Source organism: Giraffa tippelskirchi, chromosome 11, assembly GCF_054371585.1.
Source record: "Giraffa tippelskirchi isolate mGirTip1 chromosome 11, T2T-mGirTip1v1.2.pri, whole genome shotgun sequence".
In the NCBI taxonomy this organism is placed as follows: Eukaryota; Metazoa; Chordata; class Mammalia; order Artiodactyla; family Giraffidae; genus Giraffa; species Giraffa tippelskirchi.
The window spans coordinates 37,614,487-37,640,849 of NC_137285.1; the positions used below are offsets into that span (position 1 = coordinate 37,614,487).

The 26,363-nt window shown below is 36.7% G+C and overlaps 1 protein-coding gene across 2 annotated transcripts in view; it reads left to right on the forward strand.

Moving 5' to 3' along the window:
• The window catches only part of FAT4 (FAT atypical cadherin 4), a 173,468-nt gene that overhangs the window by 75,705 nt on the left and 71,400 nt on the right, over window positions 1–26,363 (forward strand). Inside the window, exons 2-6 of one of the 2 annotated variants that reach the window (XM_081538149.1) lie at window positions 4,756–4,887; window positions 14,595–14,856; window positions 16,349–16,699; window positions 23,118–24,040; window positions 24,715–24,889. In XM_081538149.1, coding sequence (XP_081394275.1) covers window positions 4,756–4,887; window positions 14,595–14,856; window positions 16,349–16,699; window positions 23,118–24,040; window positions 24,715–24,889 — 1,843 coding nt within the window. The remainder of the gene's footprint in view (window positions 1–4,755; window positions 4,888–14,594; window positions 14,857–16,348; window positions 16,700–23,117; window positions 24,041–24,714; window positions 24,890–26,363) is intronic. The other variant, XM_081538150.1, reaches the window with a different exon arrangement.

Here is a 26,363-nt window from a genome sequence, read left to right on the forward strand (position 1 = left end):
AAAATTAGAGAGAATATCTAGCTTTTTCTTTGAAGAAGAGTACAAAGTTACAGGTTTTTTGATTGGCAAGTTGATACTGATATTGGAAAAAGCATAACCTGACCTATTAAGCGGATGACCTCTGGTATCTTTAATCAAAAATATAATCTTTATGTATATCAAAATCCAATGATGAAATGTCCTAGATCTGTGTCTATAACTGGTAGACTATAGATATATTCAGAAATGTTTAGTTTTGAGTCTATTAATATTTAACTAAACTTATTCTTGCTAATAAAGATAGAAAAAATTGCTTGTACCTGAAATGATGGAGTTGGTCAAAATCTCATGGAGCATACTCACAGATTCCTAGAGCTAAATCTAGGGATCACCTAGCTGATTTATTTTTAATTCTGACAAAGATTTATAGACTGACCCAAGATTATATGGCTAGTTAGTTCATATGTAAGTGATCCAAATTCCAGACAGGAATAATACGCACATTTATAAAAATATTATAAAGCTGTGACATACTTTTCAAATATGATTCATTATGTTTATTGAACACACATGCCTAAAGAGAGAGAGGGGTGTGCTTATATATAGAGAGAGATAGACAGGTTTGCATTGTAGTAAAGGAAGCTTACTACTGACTTACTAGCTCTCTGGCATTGGGTAATTACTTAACCTATGTATATTGGTTAACTCATTTCTCTAATGGGAAGATAATAGTACTTGCCTCATAGGGCTCTTTTGAGGATTTTTTATGCATTTATGTGTGTGTATGTATATGAATGTGCACATACATATAACTTACAACAGGGTTTGGCACGTTTGTCTTAGTTATAACTATTAAAATATAGAAGGGTCTTGTTCAATTCATGCACTCATCATCCATAATGAAGAATCTACTATACATAACATGTTTCTACTATAGAATCTACTATACCTAACAAACTGGATTTAGAAAAGGCAGAGGAACCAGAGATCAAACTGCCAACATCCGCTGGATCATAGGAAAAGCAAGAGAGTTCCAGAAAAATATCTATTTCTGCTTCATTGACCACGATAAAGCCTTTGACTGTACGGATCACAACAAACTGTGGAAAATTCTTAAAGAGACAGGAGTACTAGGCTACCTTACTTGCCTTCTGAGAAACCGGTATACAGGTCAAGAAGCAATGATTAGAACAGGACATGGAACAATGGACAGGTTCCAAATTAGGAAAGGAGTACGTCAAGAGTGTATACTGTCACCTTGCTTATTTAACAGAGTACATCATGTAAAATGTGAGGCTGGATGAAGCACAAGCTAGAATCAAGATTGGCAGGAGAAATATTAATAACCTCAGATATGCAGATGACACCACCCTTAAGGCAGAAAGGGAAGAGGAACTAAAGAGCCTCCTGTTGGAGCTGCAAGAAGAGAGTGAATAAGCTGGCTTAAAACTCAACATTCAAAAAACTAAGATCATGGCATCTGGTCCCATCACTTCACGGCAAATAGATGGGGAAACAATGGTAACAGTGACAGACTTTATTTTGTGGGCTCCAAAATCACTGCAGATGGTGACTGCAGCCATAAAATTAAAAGACACTTTCTCCTTGGAAGAAAAGCTATGACAAACCTAGATAGCAGATTAAAAAGCAGAGACATAACTTTGCCAACAAAGGTTCATATAGCTAAAGGTATGGTATTTCCAGTAGTCGTGTATGGATGTGAGAGTTGGACCATAAAGAAAGCTCAGTGCTGAAGAATTGAGGCTTTTGAACTGTGGTGTTAGAGAAGACACTTGAGGGTCCCTTGCACTGCAAGGAGATCAAACCAGTCAATCCTAAAGGAAACCAATCCTAAATATTCGTTGGAAGGACAAGGGCTGAAACTGAAGCTCCAATAGTTTGACCACCTGATGCCAAGAACTGACTCACTAGAAAACACCCTGATGCTAGGAAAGATTGGACATTACTGAGCGACTGAACAACAGATGCATATATGAGTGTGTGTGTATGTAAGTATATGTGAATGTGTGTGTGTGTGTGTGTGTGTGTGTGTGTGTGTGTAGAGAAGAACACTAAATTGAGGGTAAAGAGAATCCAGAATGGCACCAATTAAACATGACATCAAAGATATATCAGGACCTGTACCATGCACTAGAAATACGTTGTTGTTCAGTCTCTTAATTGAGTCTGACTCTTTGTGACCCCATGGACTGCAGCACACCTGGCCCTCACTGTCCTTCACCATCGCCCAGAGCTTGCTGAATCACATGTCCATTGAGTCGGTGATGCCATGCAACCATCTCATCTTCTGTTGTCCCCTTCTCGTCCTGCCTTCAACCTTTCCCAGCATCAGGGTCTTTTCTGAGTCGGTTTTTCACGTCAGGTGGCCAAAAATTTGGAGCTTCAGCCTTAGCATCAATCAGTCCCTCTAATGATATTCAGGATTGATTTCCTCTAGGAGTGACTGGTTTGATCTCCTTGCAGTGCAAGGGGCTCTCAGGAGTCATATTCTATCACAAATACGGCCTCTCTCTGGCTCTAAGGAATGCCCAGTTCTGTTCTGACAATTTAAAAACCAAGATCTACTTTTCATTGAAAGCTTCCCCTGTAATAAGCATTTTGCTAGCATCATCAGGGTTTAGCCTTCATAAAATGCTCTGAGATACATTATTATCCCATTTTTAAGATAAGGAGAGTGAGGCTCAGAGAAATCTAGTGCTCAAATTTCCCGTTAATAAGTGCAGAGACAGAATCTGAACTCTGGTTGTTCTAATTCAAAAACTCACGTTATTTACAACTTTGCAAGGAAGTTGGAAATGCTCCTTACAAGCTGCAGTTTTAACAATCTCAATCTCTTTTAAAGGCGGTGGTGTAGAGAATGGTGTTAGCCAAAAGCAAAATAGATTTCTAACTACTAAGGCTGCCCTAACCATTTCCTAGACCAACTTGAGACATTAGCTATGATCAAAACTATCCTGTTAAGTGGTGGAACTACAATAATGACTTAGTACTGAATTCTGTATATTGTTTTCTGGGTTTTTCTTTTTATCAATTGCTCATCCATTTATTTGTCTAGCTCTCCTGTACTTCCCACTCATTCTTTGCCAGAGAATACTGACAATCTTATTTACTACATCTCCTTCCACCCTTTCCTCTTCCTGGAAAAGGAAAAACTAGAATCATTTTGCTGTCTCCTAATAGTCACTCTCATCACTCTTGATCTGATGGAGTTTTTACAGTATAACTGTAAAAGATGACATTTCTTCCTAGAATGAAAATGTCCTGGTTACACCCGAGCTAAATGGGTGGGTGGACTTTCCTCCATGACTTAGTTTTGTGATCCAACTGGGGAAATTTTCAGTTTTATTAGCAGTTGTCTCCTTTTTTCTTATCAGACATTCAGCTTTTAGCACCTAGCTCAAAAGAGAAAACACGTGGTTTGAAGTCAGTATTTAATATTCACATATTCACAGATTGTTCTTTCTAAACAATTTTTCTTAGGTTTTTTTTTTTTTGAAAGTCACTCAGTTGTGTCCGACTTTGCAAACCCATGAGCTATACAGGCCATTGAATTCTCCAGACGAGAATACTGGAGTGGGTAGGTGGGTAGTCTTTCCCTTCTCCAGGGAATCTTCCCAACCCAGGGATCGAACCCAGGTCTCCCACATTGCAGGCGGATTCTTTACCAGGTGAGCCACAAGGGAAGCCCAAAAATACTGGAGTGGGTAGCCTATCCCATTTCCAGCAGATCTTCCTGACCCAGGAATCAAACTGGGGTCTCTTGCATTGCAGGAGGATTCTTTACCAACTGAGCTATCAGGGAAGTCCTTTCTTAGGTAGGGAAACAAATAATTCTGACTTCTGATGAGGATCTTTCAAGGAAAGTTAGTATTTTCAACCTATCTGAATATCAAGTATGAACGGGATGATTGTTTACCTTTAGTCACACTAAGAAGTGTTGACGGGAGTGAAGATAGAAAGAAAAGATACGTATAGTTTTCTTCCCCCAAAGATTGAGAGTTGACTTTAAAGGGAAAAATGCTGTTTCTTAAAACAAAATGTGAACTTCTTTATTTTTCCTGGACATTAGTTGCCAATATGTAAACGTTTCAGGAAGAAATTTTATACCATGTCATCTGTGTGTCAGGCAGCACTTAATGGCTGAAAGACAGACAGTGCTAATCTGAACAACTCTTCAGTGGTGCACAAATCTAGAGATTTAGATGACAGCTGATCTGTGGACCTATTGTATTCTAAACTACTGCTGCCGCTGCTGCTGCTAAGTCGCTTCAGTCATGTCCGACTCTGTGCAACCCCATAGAAGGCAGCCCACCAGGCTCCGCCGTCCCTGGGATTCTCCAGGCAAGAACACTGGAGTGGGTTGCCATTTCCTTCTCCAATGCGTGAAAGTGAAAAGTGAAAGTGAAGCTGCTCAGTCGTGTCCGACTCTTTGAGACCCCATGGACTGAGACCCCATGGAGAATCCATGGGATTTTCCAGGCAAGAGTACTGGAGTGGGTCGCCATTGCCTTCTCTTCTAAACTCCTAGGTGATCATTTAAAGTCAGTTACTATCAATAAATCAAATGATCTTTACTTGGCTTTTCTTTTCCTATAAATAATTCACAACTTTCTCTAGTGTATTTTCTGGGATGTTGTATATAAAGGTTCTGATTCTTTTTGGAAGGCTTAGTTGAATGGATTCTTGGTATACAATTTAACTGGTATCTTCAGACATATGCAACATTCATATACTGTTTTTTTCTCTTTCTTGTAGGTAGAAATAACACTTCAAGATATCAATGACAATCCACCAGTGTTCCCAACAGACATGCTGGATCTCACAGTGGAGGAGAATATTGGAGATGGTTCTAAGATTATGCAGCTGACAGCCATGGATGCTGATGAGGTAGCTCAGACCTTGTCTCTGACTTTTTGAAACATAATATTCTAGTGATCTATCAAATTTCTACTGTATGTTGACAACATTTATTAACTAATAACTAAGGCCAAGCATTGAGTGCTCTTTTCCAAAGAACATTAATTCTTGAAATGTGACATAAGAATGCTAAGATAGAGGCTGTCTAGAGGCAATTTTCCTTTGATCAGCAATTCACAACTCAGTTAATTGCTGGTGCATCTTAGATTCATTAGACAAATTATTTTAATTTCTCAAAGGATAAAAAATATTTACAGAAATATCTTATTTTTAATGCCCCATCACTCCCATTTGCTATCTTATAGCATATATAGCTAAGAATTTATTTTTATTTGTATTTGAAAAAAGCAAATTATTGAAAATTTTAAAAAAATATAAGACTGCTTTGCAACTTTTCATTTAACTTACATATATACATGTGTGCATGCTAAGTTGCTTCAGTCATGTCTGGCTCTGTGCAACCCTATAGACTGTAGCCCGCCAGGCTCCTCTGTCCATGGGGATTCTCTAGGCAAGAATACTGGAGTAGATTGCCATGCCCCCCGTCCAGGGGATCCTCTCTATCCAGGGATCGAATCCACATCTCTTAAGTCTCCTGCATTGCCAGGAGGGTTCTTTACCACTAGTGCCACCTGGGAAGCCCCACATATATACATATATGCAAATATAAAGTGTATAATTTAGTAATAGCCTTATATATTTTAAGGAAATTATCTAGGAAGCCAGTGGATTTTGAACTCCATTAATAAACAGAAATTCGTTTCCTACCAGTAAATTGAAATTTGGGGCCACAATTTAGATATCTGTCTTCCATGTTTATGTTTTAAGTTTAACTAAAGCAATCATCGTGCTCCAAACAGCATGACAACTTATATAATTTGTAATTTATATTTTTCCCATTAAAAAAATAACATCACTTGTTTTTGCCTCCTTGCTAGGTAAAGGTTTTAATTAATTTCTAGAATTTTGGAAAGAGGAATAATGTTCCCATACACTAGTAGCCCATTTCCCTTTATGCTAAGCCCCAAACAGATCAGATAATTTAATTTCCTTACCCTCATTTAAGCTCCAGAAGGATATGAAAACTTGATTTTTGGCATATTTAACTTAAAAAAAGTGAATAATTCAATAATAGACTAATTTTAACAGCCAGTACAGAATGTAATGACTTAGTCATTTATCAGTCAGTTCAGTTCAATCACTTAGTTGTGTCCAACTCTTTGCGAGTACATGGACTGCAGCACGCCAGGCCTCCCTGTCTACCACCAACTCCTGGAGTTTACTCAAACTTATGTCCATTGAGTTGGTGATGCCATCCAACCTTCTCATCCTCTGTCGTCCCCTTCTCCTTGCACCTTCAATCTTTCCCAGCATCCGGGTCTTTTCAAATGAGTCAGCTCTTCGCATCAGGTGGCCAAAGTACTGGAGTTTCAGCTTCAGCATCAGTCCTTCTAATGAATATTCAGAGCTAATTTCCTTTAGAATGGACTGGTTGGGTCTCCTTGCAGTTCAAGGGACTCTCAAGAGTCTTCTCCAACACCACAGTTCAAAAGCATCAATTTTTCAGTGCTCAGCTTTCTTTATGCTGCTGCTGCTGCTGCTGCTGCTGCTGCTAAGTCGCTTCAGTCGTGTCCGACTCTGTGCGACCCCATAGACGGCAGCCCACCAGGCTCCACCGTCCCTGGGATTCTCCAGGCAAGAGTACTGGAGTGGGTTGCCATTTTCTTCTCCAGTTCATGAAAGGGAAAAGTGAAAGTGAAGTCGCTCAGTCGTGTCCGACTCTTAGCGACCCCATGGACTGTAGCCTACCAGGCTCCTCTGGCCATGGGATTTTCCAGGCAAAAGTACTGGAGTGGGGTGCCATTGCCTTCTCCACAGCTTTCTTTATAGTCCAACTCTAACATCCATACATGACTAATAAAAAACCATAGCCTTGACTAAACAGACCTTTGTTGACAAAGTAATGTCTCTGCTTTTTAATATGCTGTCTAGGTTAGTCATAACTTTCCTTCCAAGGATTAAGCATCTTTTAATTTCATGGCTGCAGTCACCATCTGCAGTGATGTTGGAGCCAAGAAAATAAAGTCAGCCACTGTTTCCCCTTCTATTTACCATGAAGTGATGGGACTGGATGCCATGATCTTAATTTTCTGAATGTTGAGTTTAAAGGCAACTTTTTATCTCTCCTCTTTCACTTTCATTAAGGGGCTCTTTAGTTCCTCTTCCCTTTCTGCTATAAGGGTGGTGTCATCTACATATCTGAGGTTATTAATATTTCTCCCGGCAATCTTGATTCCAGCTTGTGCTTCATCCATTAGTCATTTATACATTTTGCCAAAATGTAACTCAGGAAAAGGAAAAGGAAACAAAATAAAGCAAGTACATTTGAGTAATTGTAGTTTTCTATTGAAAAAGATTTGGTGTTTTATGTTTAGTAATTTCTGGTCAATTTTATATAGAGAAAAGTTTATTCCAAACTTTAGCTACCACCAAAGAGTTGTGTACAGAATATTTCTATTATTATTGATAGATATGAAATATCATCAGCTATAATTTAGTAAATACTGCTGAGATTTTGGAGACGGCAACGGCAACCCACTCCAGTACTCTTGCCTGGAAAATCCCATGGACGGAAGAGCCTGGTAGGCTACAGTCCGTGGGGTCGCTAAGCTAAGAGTCGGACACGACTGAGCGGCTTCACTTTCACTTTTCACTTTCACGCATTGGAGAAGGAAATGGCAACCCACTCCAGTGTTCTTGCCTGGAGAATCCCAGGGACGGCGGAGCCTGGTGGGCTGCCGTGTATGGGGTCGCACAGAGTCGGACACGACTGAAGCGACTTAGCAGCAGCAGCAGCAGCTGAGATTTTCTTAAATCTCATCATTGGTCATATATATTTGGATAGCTTAATTCATAAACTTTCATTATCTTTTATTTAACAAAAAACTAAAAAAAAAAAAAGAAGAAGCTCATGCAGTTACTATAAGCTCATGCAAATGATACATCATACATTGCTTTTTGCTAAATAAAAGATAATGAAAGTTTATGATACTCTCTGTAGGAACAGAACAAGTAAAGGTCAATTATTTCAAGTGATTTATTCAAGGCAGGAATTAATAATCATGTTAATTATAATATACATATTCTAGTGAAATTCACTACTCTCTTTAGAACTGATTATTTGAAAGAAATGCCAACATTCAACCCTTATAATAATATTATGCATATTCTGTTATAATTTTACTTTCTACTTTTTTCTTTCTGAAATTTGACAAAGAAGGGTTAATATAAATGCAATGCTGCCTGTATGTTTATTTTTCTCTCCGTGACTTTTCTGTGCATGTGTGTGTGTGTGTGTGTGTGCGTGTGCCTCTGTGTACACTTGCATTGTCTCCAAGTTCATGTTTTGAGATGTGTTTATATTTAGTATGAGATTTGAAGAAGGCTGGGAAGGTTCTTATGTCTCTAGCTATTTACATCAACAAAATTTTAGTGTACTTTGTTTTATTTCTATTGAGTTTCCCTTTTCAAGTTAAAAAAACTGTAAGTAACTATGCCAGTGCTATCACTTAGACATTCTAGGTTTGTTTGTTTTTTAAGTACTAAATGTAAGGTGATGATATCTAGGATATGCAAGAAGTGCATTTGAGGTGAGACAGTGGGAAGTTAAAGAGGCAGAAAGGAGTAAAACTATAAAACAGGAACAGTCTAGGGAAAAGGAAGGAAGATTGTTTGCAATCCAAGGGAGGAGCGGTAGGGATGTTGACAATTCGTGCAGGATATGACAGTGCCTGAAGGCACAGAAATCACCACCAAGTATTTTGTAATAGGACATGTATGTGGGGGCGGGGAGAGTGGAGGTGGAAGGGGAAAAAGAGCAGAGGCTGGAAGGAAGGCCGTAGTTTCACCTGGAACTTTAAAGAAAAGAAGGACATTTTTGTAGAAGTGATTTGGCACTATTTATTTTAAAAGATTAAGCTCATGAGATCCTTTTCCTTCTTGAATATGTTTTTTCTTAAATTTTTTAGTGATGTTTTAATGACTACTGACTACGTCCACTCCTGACATGAGGAACCAACATTTCTTTGGCTGTATGCCAAATGGAATGGCTACCTAGGCTTCCTAGGACATTCAGAATTATTGGCTGTTTCCTTTTTTGAGTGGTTTACAATAAATTATTATTAATGGTTTTAGATAAACCTTTTATCTTCTATTCTGTTCTCAGCTCCTTACCTCTAGGTTAAATTTGAAAACATGTACGTACATGTTTGAAATGATTTCTCTCTCACCAAATCATGGTTCCGTCTTCTTTCTTCATATGGTTTTGAGTAGGAATCAATATTGAAATGCAAGGAGTTTCTTTTACTTTGTGGCCAGCATTAAATTGTCATACAGCTATCTTGCAGGTTGATTTTGAAACATTAATAGAATTCTTTAGAACACTAAGATTATATAGGTCATCAGCAAATTATGTCCACAGATTATGTAGTTTATATACTTTTCCTTAATTACTAAATCAAACATAAAATATTAGTATGTTAGAAAACCTGTAGTAGGTCACTGAAGAATAGTGCCCGGTAAAGGAATCTGAAAGCAATATGTACAAATTGAGTGTAATTTAAATATCATTTGAAACATATGTTGGATCAAGATAGACATCTCTCAGAAGCACGTGATTGTCTGTCTCTTGTTTCCTTTGATAAACGAATTATTATGCTTGTAATGGGCCAGGACACTCAAGCTTTATTCTATGGTACCATACTTGCTTTTGAAACTACTACTTAAGATTATAAAATGCATTTACAATTTATAGCTATTTACTTTTAGAATTCCTTCCATGTACTTTTGTCTCTGTGGTTCCTCAGGAGAGTAGAATGTTTTTAAACAGCATTATTTCCACTGTGCTACAGCTGAAATATGATACTTGTTTCTTGTAGCATTGCTGATACTGCATATTTGGGATACTAAATAAATAAGTAGACTTTTCAAAAGATCTCATTAAATTATTACTCTTGGCCATGCATTTTCAGACATTCACTGGAACTATTAATGCACCACATCAGCTGATTTTGAAAGTGAAAAATGATGCTTTTCTGTTCAGAAGAATTATCATAAGTTCAGGAGTATTAATTATTATAGTCATTTTGTAGACATGTCATTTCTAAATTTCGAACCATGTATGTAATAGCTTGAAATATGGTTTTGCATCTTGGCTTTCCTCTAATTTCCAAATTCCATTTTAATAGTTCAGAATTGAGTGTAGCTGTTTTTCTCTGGACTGTTTCACCAGAATAGTGGAATTCCATGTAAAATAGAACAAAAAGTACAGAACGTGGTTAGATTCAAAGTCTAAAATTCTTACTGAATGTTTTTGTTAAACCATACAATTACAATAAATACATTAGGCTATGTACACCTGAATATACAAGATAAATGTGCATAGTATGTTAAATCCAGCTGTCATGACTAAATTAAAATGTGCTTTGAGGATGTCACATTACTAAATTTTAAGATTAGTTTAGGGAATGCAGTACAAATATAGCAAATACCTCTAAACATAAATTTTGAAAGAGTATTTTTGCCTTCGACTATTAGCAGTCATGCCCTTATATATTTGATCTTGAGAATAAAGCATATTTAATCTATGGTGGAAAAGATGTATGGAAACTTCAGATTCTGTAGTTTCCCAGCATGTCAGCTTTAGAGTCTAAATGTCCTAAATTTATGTTCTTCCTAATATCTTCTTGAGAGTTCTAAGCCTGGATGCTTTAATAAATACATTTCTAGAGCTGATATGATAAAATATATTTGCATATATATATATATTTGTTTTATATGAGTATATTTAAATCAAAATGTAATTTTTGAAGTTGACAATTCCAACACTACTTATACCTCAGTGTCAGGACTTAATACTATATATAATAGAAAATCAGAAACTATTTTTCCTGGGATATATAGCAACTCTAATCAAATTTTGATTTAAATTATTCATTTGCAAACATGTCTGTCATCAAATACATCTAACTTGTTATATTCCTTTTATAAAAAAATAATTAAAATAGGATTAAAAACAACAATTAGCACTGTCATACACTTAAAGCTTTTCATGCATTGTTCTAGGTCCTTTACATGTGTGAACTCCTTTACTCCTCAGATTAAGTACTGCTACATTGCAGTCCCATGTATCAGGTATTATTACCAGCCAGATTGTCTAGATAAGGAAACACAGGCTCATACAGGTTAAGGAATAGCCCAATGGCACATGATTAATAGGTAGTGGAGCAGAGATTCAAAACCAAAACTATGGCCCCAGAGCATGCGATCTCAATCAGTACAATATATAATGTGTAACTCAGAATTCCAACTATAATATACATGTGATTAAGCATATCTAAATCAAACTGTTCATCATTTCAATAATATACAAATACGTTTATAAGAGATTTTTTGAATACTATAAAGTTAACATCCCTCATTGTCAAATCCAGATGGTGATTTTAATTTTAATTTGCCTTAGTTCCTTTATTTTTGACTGTTAAAATCTACTCTTTCTGAAACCTTCCCTTTAACCTCTGTGGCAAACTGTCCTCTGGGTCTCCAGGGTTCCTCCTCCTCTTCTTCCCTCAGTCCCTCCCCTTACTTCCCACTCTTTCAATGTGATATTCAGTCTTTATGCTCTGTACCTTTTACTATCTATTCTTATTTAAATCCTCAACAAATCTTGTGGCTTCAACTGTGAGCCACATATATTGACCTCCAGATAGTTTTATCAAACCTCTTTTCAACTCTCTGACCACACAACCATTCCTATGGTTATAACCATTGCCACATAGCCATTTCTATGAAGCTATCTTTCACTCTCTTAACATACCATACATAAAATTATAAAATTTCAATGCATAATGTCTCCTGCGTCCAAGCAGATCTTATCCTGAGTTGTCTTCAGCAAGAACATTCTCCTAATTCCCAGCCAAAGTAATTTGAAATTATTTTTTTTTCTTTCTCTTTCACTTTTATGCCCATTGCATAGAGTTGATAAAAGAAAGAAAAGAGAATAAAAGGGATGTTGAACAGCTGAGAACTATCATTAGTTACTTCTGTATCCAATAACCCATCAGATCTTACTAATTTGTTCTGTGTGTATTATGTTTGGTACACAATGATTGAGAGTCTCACTTCTGGGGCAAAATAACCAGGGTTCAGATTTCTTTGTCTCAGTTTCTTTATCTTCAAAATGGGGATAATAATAGTGCTTACCCAGCTGGGTTGCCTTTAAGTATCAAATCAATTAGTGCCCATGAAGTGATGCACTCAGAGCAGTGCTTAGCACTCAATAAACACTTAATAAACGTTCTATTTTTCTTTTCCATTCCTTCAGCCAAATTCCTAGTTTATGCTTCAGATCTTGAGTGCTACAGTTCAAAGATCTGAGTGAACACAAGAATGCATCCCTGCTTTCATTTTACAGAACAGGGACTTGCAACCAGAAAATAATACAGATTATATAGAGTTTCCTCTTGAGGAAATGAAGTCCCAGTCTCCTGGGGCCAAAATCTACTCTCTCACCCCTTCTCTGGCCTCTCTTCTTTCTAGTCCATCCTATACTATCAAGACCCTTAAAAGATTGTTTCCAATTAAAACAAGATCAGTGGTTTCTTGGCCATACAATTCGATGTGTGTTGTAACTGAGATTCTCCAGTGTATGTGCTGTGCTGTGCTTAGACGCTCAGTCGTGTCCAGCTCTTTGTGACCCCATGGACTGTAGCCCGCCAGCCTTCTCTGTCCATGGGGGTTCTCCAGACGAGAATACTGGAATGGACTGCCTCACCTTCCTCCATGGGATCTTTCCAGCCCAGGTCTTCCACATTGCAGGCAGATTCTTTACCATTTGAGCCACCAGGGAAGCCCAAAAATACTGAAGTGGGTTCCCTTGCCCTTCTCCAAGGGAACTCCCCAACGCAGGATCAAACCGGGGTCTCCTGCATTGCAGGTGGATTTTTTACCAGCTAAGCCCCTCTCCAATCTATATCCATAATCTAATATTTTAGCTCAATTTTTCTTCTTTTGTTCTATGTTAAAACTCTCCACACTCGACTTCCCAGATGGTACAGTGGATAAGAATCTACCTGCCAATGAAGGGAACATGGGTTCGATCCCTGGTCTAGGATTCCACATACCACGAAGCAAGTAAGCCCGAGCACCACAGCTACTGAGCCCAAACTCTAGAGCCTACAAACCACAACTACTGAGCCATGTTCTGCAACTCCTGAAGCCTGTGGGCCTAGAAGGTGTGCTCCACAACAGGAAAAGCCAGCGCAATGGGAAGCCTGAGGGCGCACTGCAACAAAGAGTAGCCCCCACCTGCTGCAGCTAGAGAAAGGCTGCATAAAGCAACGAAGACCCAGTGCAACCAAAAGTACATAAAATACACAAATTAGTTAACTAATTAAACAAACAAATCTCTTCACACTAGCAAACTGGTCAAAGTAATCCCTCTCTTTGGTTCTTACAGTGCATATTGTAAGCTTCCATTTGTGCTGTCCTGTGCTTAGTCGTTCAGTTGTGTCCGACTCTTTGCAACCCCATGGACTGTAGCCGATCAGGCTCTGCTGTGGGAATTCTCAAAGCAAGAATGCTGGAGTGGGCTGTCATGCCCTCCTCCAGGGATTCTTTCCAACCCAGGGGTGGAACCCAGTTCTCCCTCGCATTGCAGGCGGATTCTTTACTGTGTGAGGCACCAGGGAAGTCCAAGCTTCCATTTAGAGCTTGCTTAATTTAAGTACCTTCTCATGCTGAACCAGGGGAGCGTGAGCTCAGAGTCAGACAGACTAGGGTTTGAAATCCACTCACCTCCAGTATGACTCTGGGTAAGTTAAGGACCATCTCCAAACTTCGCATCTTCTTTTGAGAAATAGTATCTCACAGAGCGTGAACTAAAGCAAGATAATGCATACACAGTGCTGTCCCTGGGCCTGGAAAACCTCTGGATATGTAGTTAATAGTATTATCATCATTTGTATTTTCCACAGTGACAGTTTGACCCCTTTCTATGATATATTTTAAGAATTTATATGTGTGTGTGTGCGAGCGCATGTGTGTGCTGTGCTTAGTTGCTCAATCATGTCCAACACTTAGTGACCCTATAGACCATAACCAGCCCGCCTCCTCTGTCCACGGGATTCTCCAAGCTACAATACTGGAGTGGGTTACCATTCCCTCACATACATACATATATTGGGCTTCCCAGGTGACTCAAGTCTTAGAGAATCCACCTGCCAATGCAGGAGATACAAGAGACACTGGTTTGATCCCTGAGTAGGGAAGATTCCCTGGAGGAGGAAATGGCAACCCACTCCAGTATTCTTGCCTGAAAAATCCCATGCACAGAGGACCCTGGCGGGCTGCAGTCCGTGGGGTTGCAGAGTCAGACACGACTGAGCATGCATAGAGTGCACACACACATTTTGAAGGTTGAGATTCACTGTGTTATTTAATGAAATGAATAGTGAAAGACTATTTAGATAACTACACTGGATTGTTACTATTTGAGATATTACAGTATCATATGAAATTAAACCCCAGAGCCTCACTTTGTCATGTATACACTCAGCACAAGGAGCAGCACTTTTACTGTTCCACTTCTAGCAGTTCAGATTCTGCTCTCTTTTCCCTAGGGCGCAAATGCTCTTGTCACATATACGATCATCAGTGGAGCCGATGACAGTTTCCGAATTGACCCTGAATCTGGAGATCTGATAGCTACCAAGAGACTGGACAGAGAACGTCGTTCCAAATATTCCTTGCTGGTTCGTGCGGATGATGGTCTTCAGTCCTCGGATATGAGAATAAATATTACTGTCAGTGATGTGAATGACCACACACCCAAGTTCTCCAGGCCTGTGTACTCTTTTGATATCCCAGAAGACACAACTCCAGGTAGGTGGCACACTTTTAAGTATATTTTGCAAGGGTCACCTTTGACTACAGTTACACGGACTAGGTTTTGGGTGCTCTTAAATTGTGACTAGTATGTGCTACTGGGTATAAATGTTGGATTTTTAAATATTTTAATTAACTCTCTTTGCTACAGTTCCCAAACAAATTTCTAGACTTTTGAGAGCAAATGAGATAAGCTAATCATCTGATTTCTTAACTACAGATATTTGTTTCTGAAAGTATCTGTGACATGCATTGTTAAGTTTCCTGGCAACAAGTTTTGATACTGTTTTTCCACTGTAAGGATGTCTGATGTGATTATGTTCCTGAGCATAAAAAGAGCAAAAAAAGCACAGGAAAACCAGTGAATACCCGTTATAATACTTACTAGCTGTGTGAACCAGGGCAATTAATTCATTTCTCTTAGCCTCAATTCCTTCTTCTGTATATGGAAACAATAATTCTTGTTAGAATTAGGATAAAACATGTATGAGTTTGCTAACATGGGGCTTGAGGATTAGCAGATGCTGAATAAATGTTAGTAGAATAGGAATCCTGAATTCTCACCTTGCTTCTTTGACTATATTATGTTGTGACTGTTGCATGTGAGTATTCAATATCCCTGTTTCTGGTGTGGGTTGGCTTCATTTCCATTATTAGAAATTCTTATCTAAACCTGAAATTCTATTTTGAATTATATTTGAATGAGTTTGCAAAATAAGTCATATGTTTTAGAAACTCATTTGACAAAGGAATGAAACATTTATAGAGGACGAAAATCTCACTGCAGTTAGTTCACCAAGATGAGTTGTTCATGTCCTTCATGAAATTCCCATCACATTTCTTTCTCACCTCATTTCTACCAATGGTCATAGAAGCTGTTAAGTGGTATCCCCTTAGCATAATTCTGTATCATTGCTTGGAATTGCCAGTTTCTGACACTAGCAGTGGGCCCCAATGTATGTTCACTGAATTTATCAATATGTTCATGAATTGGTAGGTAGAAAAATAATGTCAGAAGTTGTGTTCATTTCCCAGAACATTTACATTGCAATATAAGATCTACTGGCTTCCAAGGTGGCACAGTGATAAAGGATACACCTGTCAGTGCAGGAGACTCCAGAGACGTAGGTTCAATCCCTGGGTTGGGAAGATCTCCTGCACTAGGAAATGGAAACTCACTCCAGTATTCTTGCCAGGAAAATTCCATGGATAGAGGAGCCTGGTAGACTACAGTCCATGAGGTCGCAGAGTCAGACGTGACTGAGTGACTGAGAGTGCACACACACACATAAGATCTACTGGATATTTGGGAATGTTGGCCTCCATGTTAATGTAGAAATCTACAGAGTGTTGTTTTCATTGTATTTTCATAGTGATTTTCTAGTTAAAATATTTTACTGTACAAATAAATGTTTTTATTTCATATTTTATTTATTTGGTATCATATAATACCCTGTCCCATTAATTTTAGATTCTCAATTTATTCTAGGTTCTTTGGTAGCAGCTATTTTAGCTACAGATGATGACTCTGGTGTGAATGGAGAAATTACATATGTTGTGAATGAAGATGATGAAGATGGCATATTTTTCCTGAATCCAGTTACTGGAGTCTTTAATTTGACTCGAATGTTGGATTATGAAGCACAGCAATACTATATCCTCACTGTTCGGGCTGAAGACGGTGGGGGACAATTTACTACCATCAGGGTTTACTTCAACATACTAGATGTAAATGATAACCCACCCATTTTCAGCTTGAATTCATACAGCACATCTTTAATGGAGAATCTACCTCTAGGATCTACTGTTCTTGTGTTTAATGTTACCGATGCAGATGATGGTATGTACTTTATTTTACATACTTAAAGTTTATTAAACATTAATCATTCAATTTATATCATATTTATTTACTGTGTGCAGCTGTCACGAAATTGCATTTTGTAAATATAGATCCAAAGTTGAGAAATAGATTTATAATTTAACTATAGAGGATTAAAAGACTAAGGATTTTATTAGTTAAATTCTTATTTATAATACTTACACAGCATACATTGTGTGCATCTTATAAGCTTTATAAATTTATCTTCCTTTATTCTCTCTAAATGTGTGACACCACTGCAGTTTAGCAATGTAGAAGTCATAAAGCAGCTTTTTGGTAGGTTTTCTTCAGATAACTATTTGCTTACATATATTCTTTTAACATAAAGAGGATAAAATGTGGATGCTAAAGGAAAACCAAGTCTCAAAAAATACTTCAGAATGCATTAGTTTTATATTTCTGACTGAAAATGACTCAGAGTATCTCAGCAAGCTTTCATGCTTTGACTCAAAGGATGGTCTCAGATCTCTTTAATTTTTATGCTATATAATCTAGTTGAAATTTTAAATTAAATCTAGACTTTACAATGTTTGATATTTGTTTGATTTTTATTTATTTGAAAAACTTTAAAGTATGACTCCCTTGGTCTTTCTTTAAGACTTATTTTGTAAATACACATACCAGATAATATAGCCTGTAGAGATAACATTGTACAGATTGTCAATCTTTGTTCGGAAAGTTAATACCTTGTTTTTCCTTCCATTGGATACAGCTAAATGTTCATTTAGTTAAGAAAACAAGGGACAGTATTTTAAGAGGAAACCAGTCTCTAGTCCAAGGATATGCCTCGTGGCATAGGCATATCAACCTTAATTTAGAATTTCCTGGTTCTTGCTGACTTAAATGATTTATGTAATCTCAGAGTACCATTCATCCCATTCTGCTCTATACTTAGTTTCCTTTCAGGAGTGTCTAGGATTGCCACTTACAAAGATATGAGAGGCAAAGAGCACATTATTTTTATGTATCTTTCAATTCATGAAATAGGAAATGCTTTCTTTAGAGTTCATTAAGTGCATTTTGAAGTTTTCCTCTCCTATTTAAGCATAGTTAATAATGAATACATAAATATTCCTAAAATAGAAGTGCCTGTAATGTTAGTACCACAAATTGCTAATAATATTAAAAACAACAGCTGACAGTTGTCAAATACAGTCATCCCTTGTATCAGCAGGGGATTGGTTCCAGGACCTCTGGAAAGTTAGTGAAGAGAAAGTGTTAGTCACTCAGTAATGTGTTACTCTTTGCGACCCCATGGACTATGGCTGCCAGGCTCCTCTGTCCATGAGATTCTCCAGGCAAGAATACTGGAGTTGGTAGCCGTTCCCTTCTCCAGGGGATTTTCCTGACCCAGGGATCAAACCCCGGTCTCCTGCACTGCAGGGAGATTCTGTATCCTTTGAGCCACTAGGGAAGCCTCATGATACCAAAATCCAAGATGCTCAAGTCCTTTATATAAAATAGTGTAATATTTGCATACGACCCATGCACATTCACCCATATACTTTAAATCATCTCTAGATTACTTACAATATCTACTATAATATAAATGCTATATAAATAGTTTCCAGAGCACAGAAGAGTTAAGTTTTGCTTGACATTTGGAACTTTCTGGAATTTTTTCCCTCAAAATATTTTTGATCTGTGTTGGTTGAATCCTTGGATGTGGGACCAGCAAATATGACAGACCACTTGTCCCTAGTATGTAGCCAGTCCTGGCCTAAGAATGTTGCACAGTCTATTTCATGTACATCAGCCTAGTTCTGTACATGTAACTGTCTCCCATTAGACTTAATGCACAATTGAGGTTAATCTTTATTTTGAATGTTGGCTTATCTATTATTATAAACTTAATTAATTTACCTGATCTCTGGATATGAACATTTTTTAATTTGTCCTAACTTTTCTACAGTGAAGAATTACCTGCCAAGTTTCTTTGTGACTTTAAGCACTAAAGAGAGCCTATCATATCATAGGATTGTGTGCAGGTCTAGAGTAAATTCCATTTATCCTCAAAACTCAACTGTAGAGAACTGAGAAAATAGCAAATAAGAAACTTCCTTTGTGAAATCTGCTGGAATATTCCATGCAAGCATATTCACAGAAGTGTATTAACCATTGACTTCAAGTTACTTTTTATGGATTTTTTTCCTTTAATTGTGTTAGATAAAAGTTTCAAGCTACATTTTTCCATTGTTTTAGTTTTGAATACTTTTATCAGTGTAATTTCCTGCACCTTGACCTAAAATATAGGACACTGTTTCTATTCTCTCTGAATTTCAAGGATCATGATAAGACTGTACAAGGATAACCTTCTTTGTTTAAAACTGCCAACTCAGTTATATTAAATAGCTCTCAACATGTTTCACAATATTATTTAGGCTTTTCTAATTAACAGTTTAGCTTTAATCTCTGACCAAGAGCTTTCAGATGAGAGAATATTGTCATCTTAAATGAAGACATTTTATATGAAAATAAATTTAACATTTTCTATTACTTATATCTAAATTCTCTAAGTTTAACCTAAAATTTTATATTGCATAACCATTTAATAAGAATAAAGCAAATATTTTACTGTGTTCACAAGATAAGTAACACATGTATTAATCTATAGGCTTTCATTCATACAGCTAAGAAAGTATTATATTGAGGCAAAGTATGGTGGGTGCTAGGGGTATAGAACTTGTCTGCCAATGCAGGAGACACAAGAGACATGGGTTAGATCCCGGGGGTGGGAAGATCCCTTGGAGAAGGAAATGGGAACCCACTCCAGTATTGCATGGAAAATTCCATGGATGGAAAGAGGAGCCTGGCAAGCTACAGTCCATGGAGTTGCAAAGAGTCAGATAGGACTGAGCGACTGAGCAGACACATTATAAATTGAAGTTTCATGGAAATAGTCTAGCTTTGATAATTATATTATCCCAGAAGTTCATATGCTCTTAAAAATATTGGGGAGTCATAGAGTACTTTGAGAATAAAGTAATTATAATTATTGTTAAATAAATTTACTGATATACACTTGGTACACAATGCAGATCAACTGACCTGTAAATGAGTTTCATATTCCAGGGACCTGATGACCTTGTTGGAACTGCTTCATAAAAGTGAATGCTGTTTGCAAGAGTTCCATGTGTTGCAGCTGTATGATAAGTTGACAAATACTAGTTCCTCATAGAAATAATTAGGCATTTATGGACTGTGAATAAATATGCACATTTTGTAACAGAGCCACATACCTACAGTTATGTGCTGTATTTCCTGGAACTAAATTATTCTCAAGACTGAAATAAAAACCAACCAAAAAAAAATAAAACTAACACAACCACACACACAATAAAACTGCCAGAAAGAATCATGTAACTAAACCACTTTCAGAACACTAAACATAAATGGTTAGAAATATGGACTGTTCTTAGCTTAAAGATCTGGGGGCTGTAAAAGCCCACTAAATTCAAGCTCTAGCATGTAGGAATAAATTACAGAATGTTAGAATAATATGTTTACTGATTCGCGGTTGGTTTATTTGATGCAAGGAGTAGAGAGAGAAGAATGGCCTGAGCTCTTGATTTTTCAAGATAGTATAAAGGTTCAAGGAGAATTTTGAGTTTCAATATGTCCACGTGTGTTTTCTAGATGTAGAGCACATGCCCAAAGTCACTTAGACATGACAGGAGTGAAAAGTCCTTTTCTTGACAGTAAAGTCCATAGAGATGTTTTCCCTGACCTATAATTGCAGCAGTACAGTTTCAGTTCCTGAGATGAAAGCTAGTTCTTAGATTGTGCTGCAATATTTTGTGCAAAACCAGTTGTATGTTTATGTTCTCAAAGATAATGACTGTTATCATTACCAGATCATTTTTAATGTTATCATCTGATAGATTCATCATGATGAATTTAAATATAAAATCATATTTATCTTTTTCATAATTCTAGTTAATATTTATTACTTCCACCACCCACCTACCCAGCAAACTTTCTCCCTAAAAAGGAGGCTGTCCTGCTGTTTACAACAAGGCTATAAAATCTTGGTATCATGTTCTCTTTTTGCCTCTGCAAGTTCATTGTTTACTCCAGGAAGTAGCCTGCACAGTGGACCAGGGTTGTTCCGGCCCTAGATTTAATTGCTTGCCTACCAGTTGATTTATGTAGAAATGTTAGGCCATCACTTTGTAGCCATGTGTAGTTTTGTCAGTATTTTAAATTTCTTTTGATCTTGGGCATGAAAGGTTTATATGCTTACATAGAAATATATCTCTGCTCATTGGTATTATTTTTATCCAGGTGTCTTCATAACTTTTTCTCAATAATAATTGCGCCTGAATTTGTACCTCAAAGAGTAGGAACTAAATATTTACTGACAGAGTTAGCCATAGGCAATGCAAAAAAAAATTCCTAAGAGAGTAATTCTATTTAAAAATATGTTAAATATATATCACTATAATATATATGTGTGTATATATATATTTAAAATCAAATTACTTTCTCAATCAAATTATTTTCTCAGTAATATATCCATATTTGGTACCAGTTGATGAAACCTTTTTCTTTTTTTTTTTTGCATAAGTTGATAGAACTTTTCTTCCCCCAAACCTGTGGAATTTGAAGTCAGAGAGTTGAAGTAGGCTGTTGACCTTGTTCTATCCAGATCTTAAAATTCTCTTTATCTCCTGCTGGGGAATTGACCTGTGGCCTCCATTAGCTTTATTTATTCATATTTTTCCTGATCCTCAGTGTCCTAAGTATTTTGAACTTTATAACCTCTGCTTTGTTCTCTTGTGAATGGTCTTAAATAAACTGCAAAGATTAAAAGCCACAACTCTTAATGAGGAGAAAACCCCTACCTTTTCTAAAATCCACTCAATCCTTGTTTATCCTAGAAATTTTTGTGAATAAGCCAGTGCCTGAAAGTTATCTCCATAAATAGTTTCCTCTGCATCAACATATAGACAAAGGATATTTGATAAGAGACTATCAAAGCATGGGAAAATAATAATTCTAGCATTAGAAAAAAAAAAAAACAAAAAAATGAATAAGCAGGCACTACCTGGTAGAAAAGAAAACTGTATCACTCAACTAAAACTTGCCTTTACAAAGACTTAATGAGTTTCAAGAAAAGGCAGAAGCTAACTGAAGTATCTACAGAATCCTAAGAAAGAGTAAATCAAGAAAAGGGTGGTCAACTTGTTCTAGAAGACTTTCGACAAAGAGTGGACATCATTTTTGACACTTGAATAGTTAAAGTTCATAAATATAGGAGCCATTTGTAAGCCATTTATATAACTCAATGGATTTTCCATAGCATAAGATCCCAAAGTAGAGCATCTTTATTCAGGATGGATTATCTAGATATAAGAAATGTTTCTTAGAAATTCTTAGGTGATCCTATAATTGCCCAACATGTTTATGATAAAATATAAAAGTACACATGACATTATGGACCAGTGAAGAAAATGCTATTCTGGGGAAGGAAATATAATTTTTCTTCGTGTTTGCACTGCTTATCTGTAAGTTAGCTTTAAATTATTTACTAAACTAATAAATAGGCCGAGCAATTCTCCACATCATCTCCGTTAGAAGAATGTCTAAATCATTTTCTAAAATGATTTATATATGCCTTTTTAAATTAAAATGTGACATATGTTCCTGGGAAAAACTGATAAAACATTATCTAAAAATAGCCCAATAATAGTGTGAATCTTTATATTTGGAGTCTTTTATGCATACATTTACTGCTAACATTTCCTTCAAAAATACTTTTAAACCACAGTAAATAAACATAATAAAATTTGAAAGGGAATTATTTTCTCAGAGGTATTAGCCAGACACTTAATAGGAATTAAAAAGTATTTATTGGTTCTGCCAAGAAACGTAAAAGTAGACTTAAAGCATCCATGACTAATGCTATATATCAGAAAATTTTATTATCATTCTCTGAAAGTTGGCGTTGGCCTCAATAAATTACTAATGTGATAAATGTTTGGCTAGTAGTACAGTATGGCACTGTTAATGTTGAACTCTCAGGAATTATGTGACAGAAATAAAGAAATGTATAGAAAAATATCCGCTCTCTAGTATATTTTTTTCCTCTTCACTTTCGTAATTTAGCATTTCAACACCTTGGTAAATAGCCAGCAGTATATAGATCATTTGTTCACCAGATTGTAAACATCTTTTCAAATCAAATGATACCAAGAAAAGAATTATGGGTTATGTATTCCCTGTAAAGAAAATTAACTGTGGCTAAATCATTCATAAGGTGTGTTTGGAGGCCATGTGTATCCAATACACAGGTTCATATCATGAAATTTTTGGTGCAGTTTAGTTTGCAACCATCATTTAGTTCAGAAAATTTAATTTTTTTCCCCTTCCATTTCAGGTATCAACTCCCAGTTGGCTTATAGCATTGCTTCTGGCGATAGTCTTGGGCAGTTTACAGTAGACAAGAATGGGGTACTGAAAGTTGTAAAACCTTTGGATCGGGAGAGTCAGTCCTTCTACAATCTGGTCGTTCAAGTGCATGACCTACCACAGCTTCCAGCCTCCAGATTCACAAGCACTGCTCAAATCTCCATTATTTTGTTGGATGTCAATGATAACCCCCCAACCTTTCTTTCCCCTAAATTGACCTACATTCCAGAAAACACACCTATTGATACCATTGTTTTCAAAGCACAAGCAACTGACCCAGACAGCGGCCCAAACAGCTACATCGAATACACCCTACTGAACCCTTCAGGAAATAAGTTCACTATCGGGACCATTGATGGAGAAGTAAGGCTCACTGGCGAGCTAGATAGAGAGGAGGTTTCCAATTATACTCTCACAGTGGTGGCTACGGACAAAGGTCACCCATCTCTTTCTTCATCTACAGAGGTGGTAGTGATGGTACTTGACATCAACGATAATAACCCTGTTTTTGCACAGACCATGTATAAAGTGGAGATTAATGAAAATACACTTACTGGAACGGATATAATACAAGTATTTGCAGCAGATGGAGATGAAGGTACAAATGGACAGGTCCGCTATGGCATTGTCGATGGTAATGCCAATCAGGAATTTCGGATCGACTCAGTCACAGGAGCAATCACTGTGGCTAAGCCGTTGGATCGAGAGAAGACCCCTACTTACTCTTTAACTGTTCAGGCAACAGATCGGGGCAGCACTCCCAGAACTGATACCTCTACCGTCAACATTGTTCTACTGGATATTAATGATTTTGTCCCCATATTTGAGCTATCTCCATATTCTGTCAATGTCCCTGAGAATCTGGGAACATTACCCAGAACAATTCTTCAGGTAAGTATATTTAAATCAAACAAATATTGTGCTCATTGTAAGACAATTCATTTAATTACAGTGGTCATGCTGCCCCACACTCTTCCTCATTCTCATCCAAAAACGCTTACTTGCCAATACAGCAGATCTCGAAAAGGACAGGTTTATGAAAATTACAACTAAGGACCTGTTGATTTCCTTGTAGATGAAATATTGTATTTCAATTATATCCTTTTGTGTTTACCTATGCTGCACACATTTATGCATTTGTGCATTTTTTAATTTTGTTTCACTGTAACAGTTATTCTGTATATAGTAAGAAAATAAAATGATATTAAAGTTTGAAAACTTTTACAAACGTTGCTCTTCGTTCCCTCTTTACAAATCCAACTACCTGGATGAATCTGCTGTTAAAAATTTTTTTGTGAAGTCTTCCAAAAATGCGATGTGTTGATTTTATACCTGGTTTTATATAAATTATATATTGTCCTCTGTGCCATTTTAATATTTTACCTAAAACTTACAGACATGTCTCTGAAACCTTTTAACATTAGTTTGGATGCCTCTACCCTATTATATTTAATAATACACTTATTTTTAATAATAATGCTTATTTTTAATAATACACTTTATTTCATGATATGCATTGTGTGAGTATTACTCACATTCATGGCCTGTATTATGTTCTCCTGTAGGTGGTGGCAAGAGATGATGATCAAGGTTCCAACAGCAAACTCGCGTATGTTCTATTTGGTGGTAATGAAGACAATGCTTTTACTCTCTCAGCTAGTGGAGAACTTCGAGTAACACAGAGTTTGGACCGTGAAACAAAGGAACATTTTGTCTTGCTGATCACAGCTACAGATTCAGGTAAATCTGTAATAACCTTGTTCAACTGTGAAAAATTTCTTCATAATATATGTAAATGGAAGTACGTTTATCTACCACTAAACTAAATGTTTTTTGAAATTTACTAATGCTTGGAACTTCAGTTGTATCCACATCATTTTATAGAACATATATCACTTTATAAAATTTATATGTAAATGGTAAGGGTTTAAGCACATTACAAACAAAGCTCTATTCCTATAAGACACAATATATCCTTGCTTGGTAGGCTGACCCAGTATCTCTGGAGGTGACTCTACACTCTACCCCTTGACTGTGGGCATTTCAAGTACCTTAGCTTTGAAAACATTCAGATGGTTCTAACTGGTCATGGAGATAAGAGAGTGGGTCCAGAGTTCTACTTCATTAGTCCTGTAGGTTCTGCCAAATCATAAGTAGATATAATAAGCATCTGATGAAGCCCCACAGAACTCCAAAAAGGGTGTCAGTGAGAGCCTGGCTTCTCCCTGAGTATCAGTGTAGTGAACTACCTTAGGGAGAAAGAAAAGCAGTATACATTAGCTCTCACTGTTTGGAAACAGTAATTGCATAAAATTGTAGAGCAAGTAGCATAAAACAGTCTATTCAAAAAGTAACATTACTGTTAACCACTATTTTGTTTTACACTTCTAAGTCAAAGCTGAAACAACTAAAATTTGTTAAAGAACCTCTGCGCCTTGAAGAAAGTAGATGTGCTTAAATAGGTGTTGACAAAACGAATGAATGAATAAATCATTGATCTTCGAAAGTCTCAGGGAATTATGAAGCATTGTCCTTATGTAACACTCATTTATAAAAATTGTTAAAACTTACTGTTTTAATTATTGAGGAAGTTAGTAAGGTTAACATCTCTGTATTAATTTGTTGAAATTGTTTTAAGACCAGGCAGATTTGTCGGAACCTCCAAGGACTGATATTTTTGGTGTATGGGTATTTATGTAGATGTGCAGCTACTGCTATAGGAGAATTATTCTGAATTTTCAAATGAGCTGTTTTTACTGTGGTTGAAATGTTTTTGATGAATATAATTTATTGATATTTTTGTTATTTGTGACCAGAGTATACAATTTCATGTCACCGCTTCATAAAAAAGGAGATTTGAAGATTAAGAGTAATTATAAATTTATGTGAAGTATGCGAATGATAGTGCCACTGCTTATTTATCAAGATGGCTCTGTCTGTATTATTCACCATTTACTTTTGGGAATGTAATCATCTTAGATTATTGCTTTGTGAAAGAAAGCACTATTCTTGGTTTTTTTTTTTTCATCTGTGTGAATGACTGTGTTACATTTCATGCAAACTATAAAATCCCAGGCAATGATGAGCAGAATGTAGTGTGGTAACCACATAAAACTTAAACCAAGTTGATCTGAACCATGTTTCATTATATATGTAGGCAGTACTTCTCGGTCAGTAGATAAACATTTTCACATGACAAATGCAGTCACTGCCA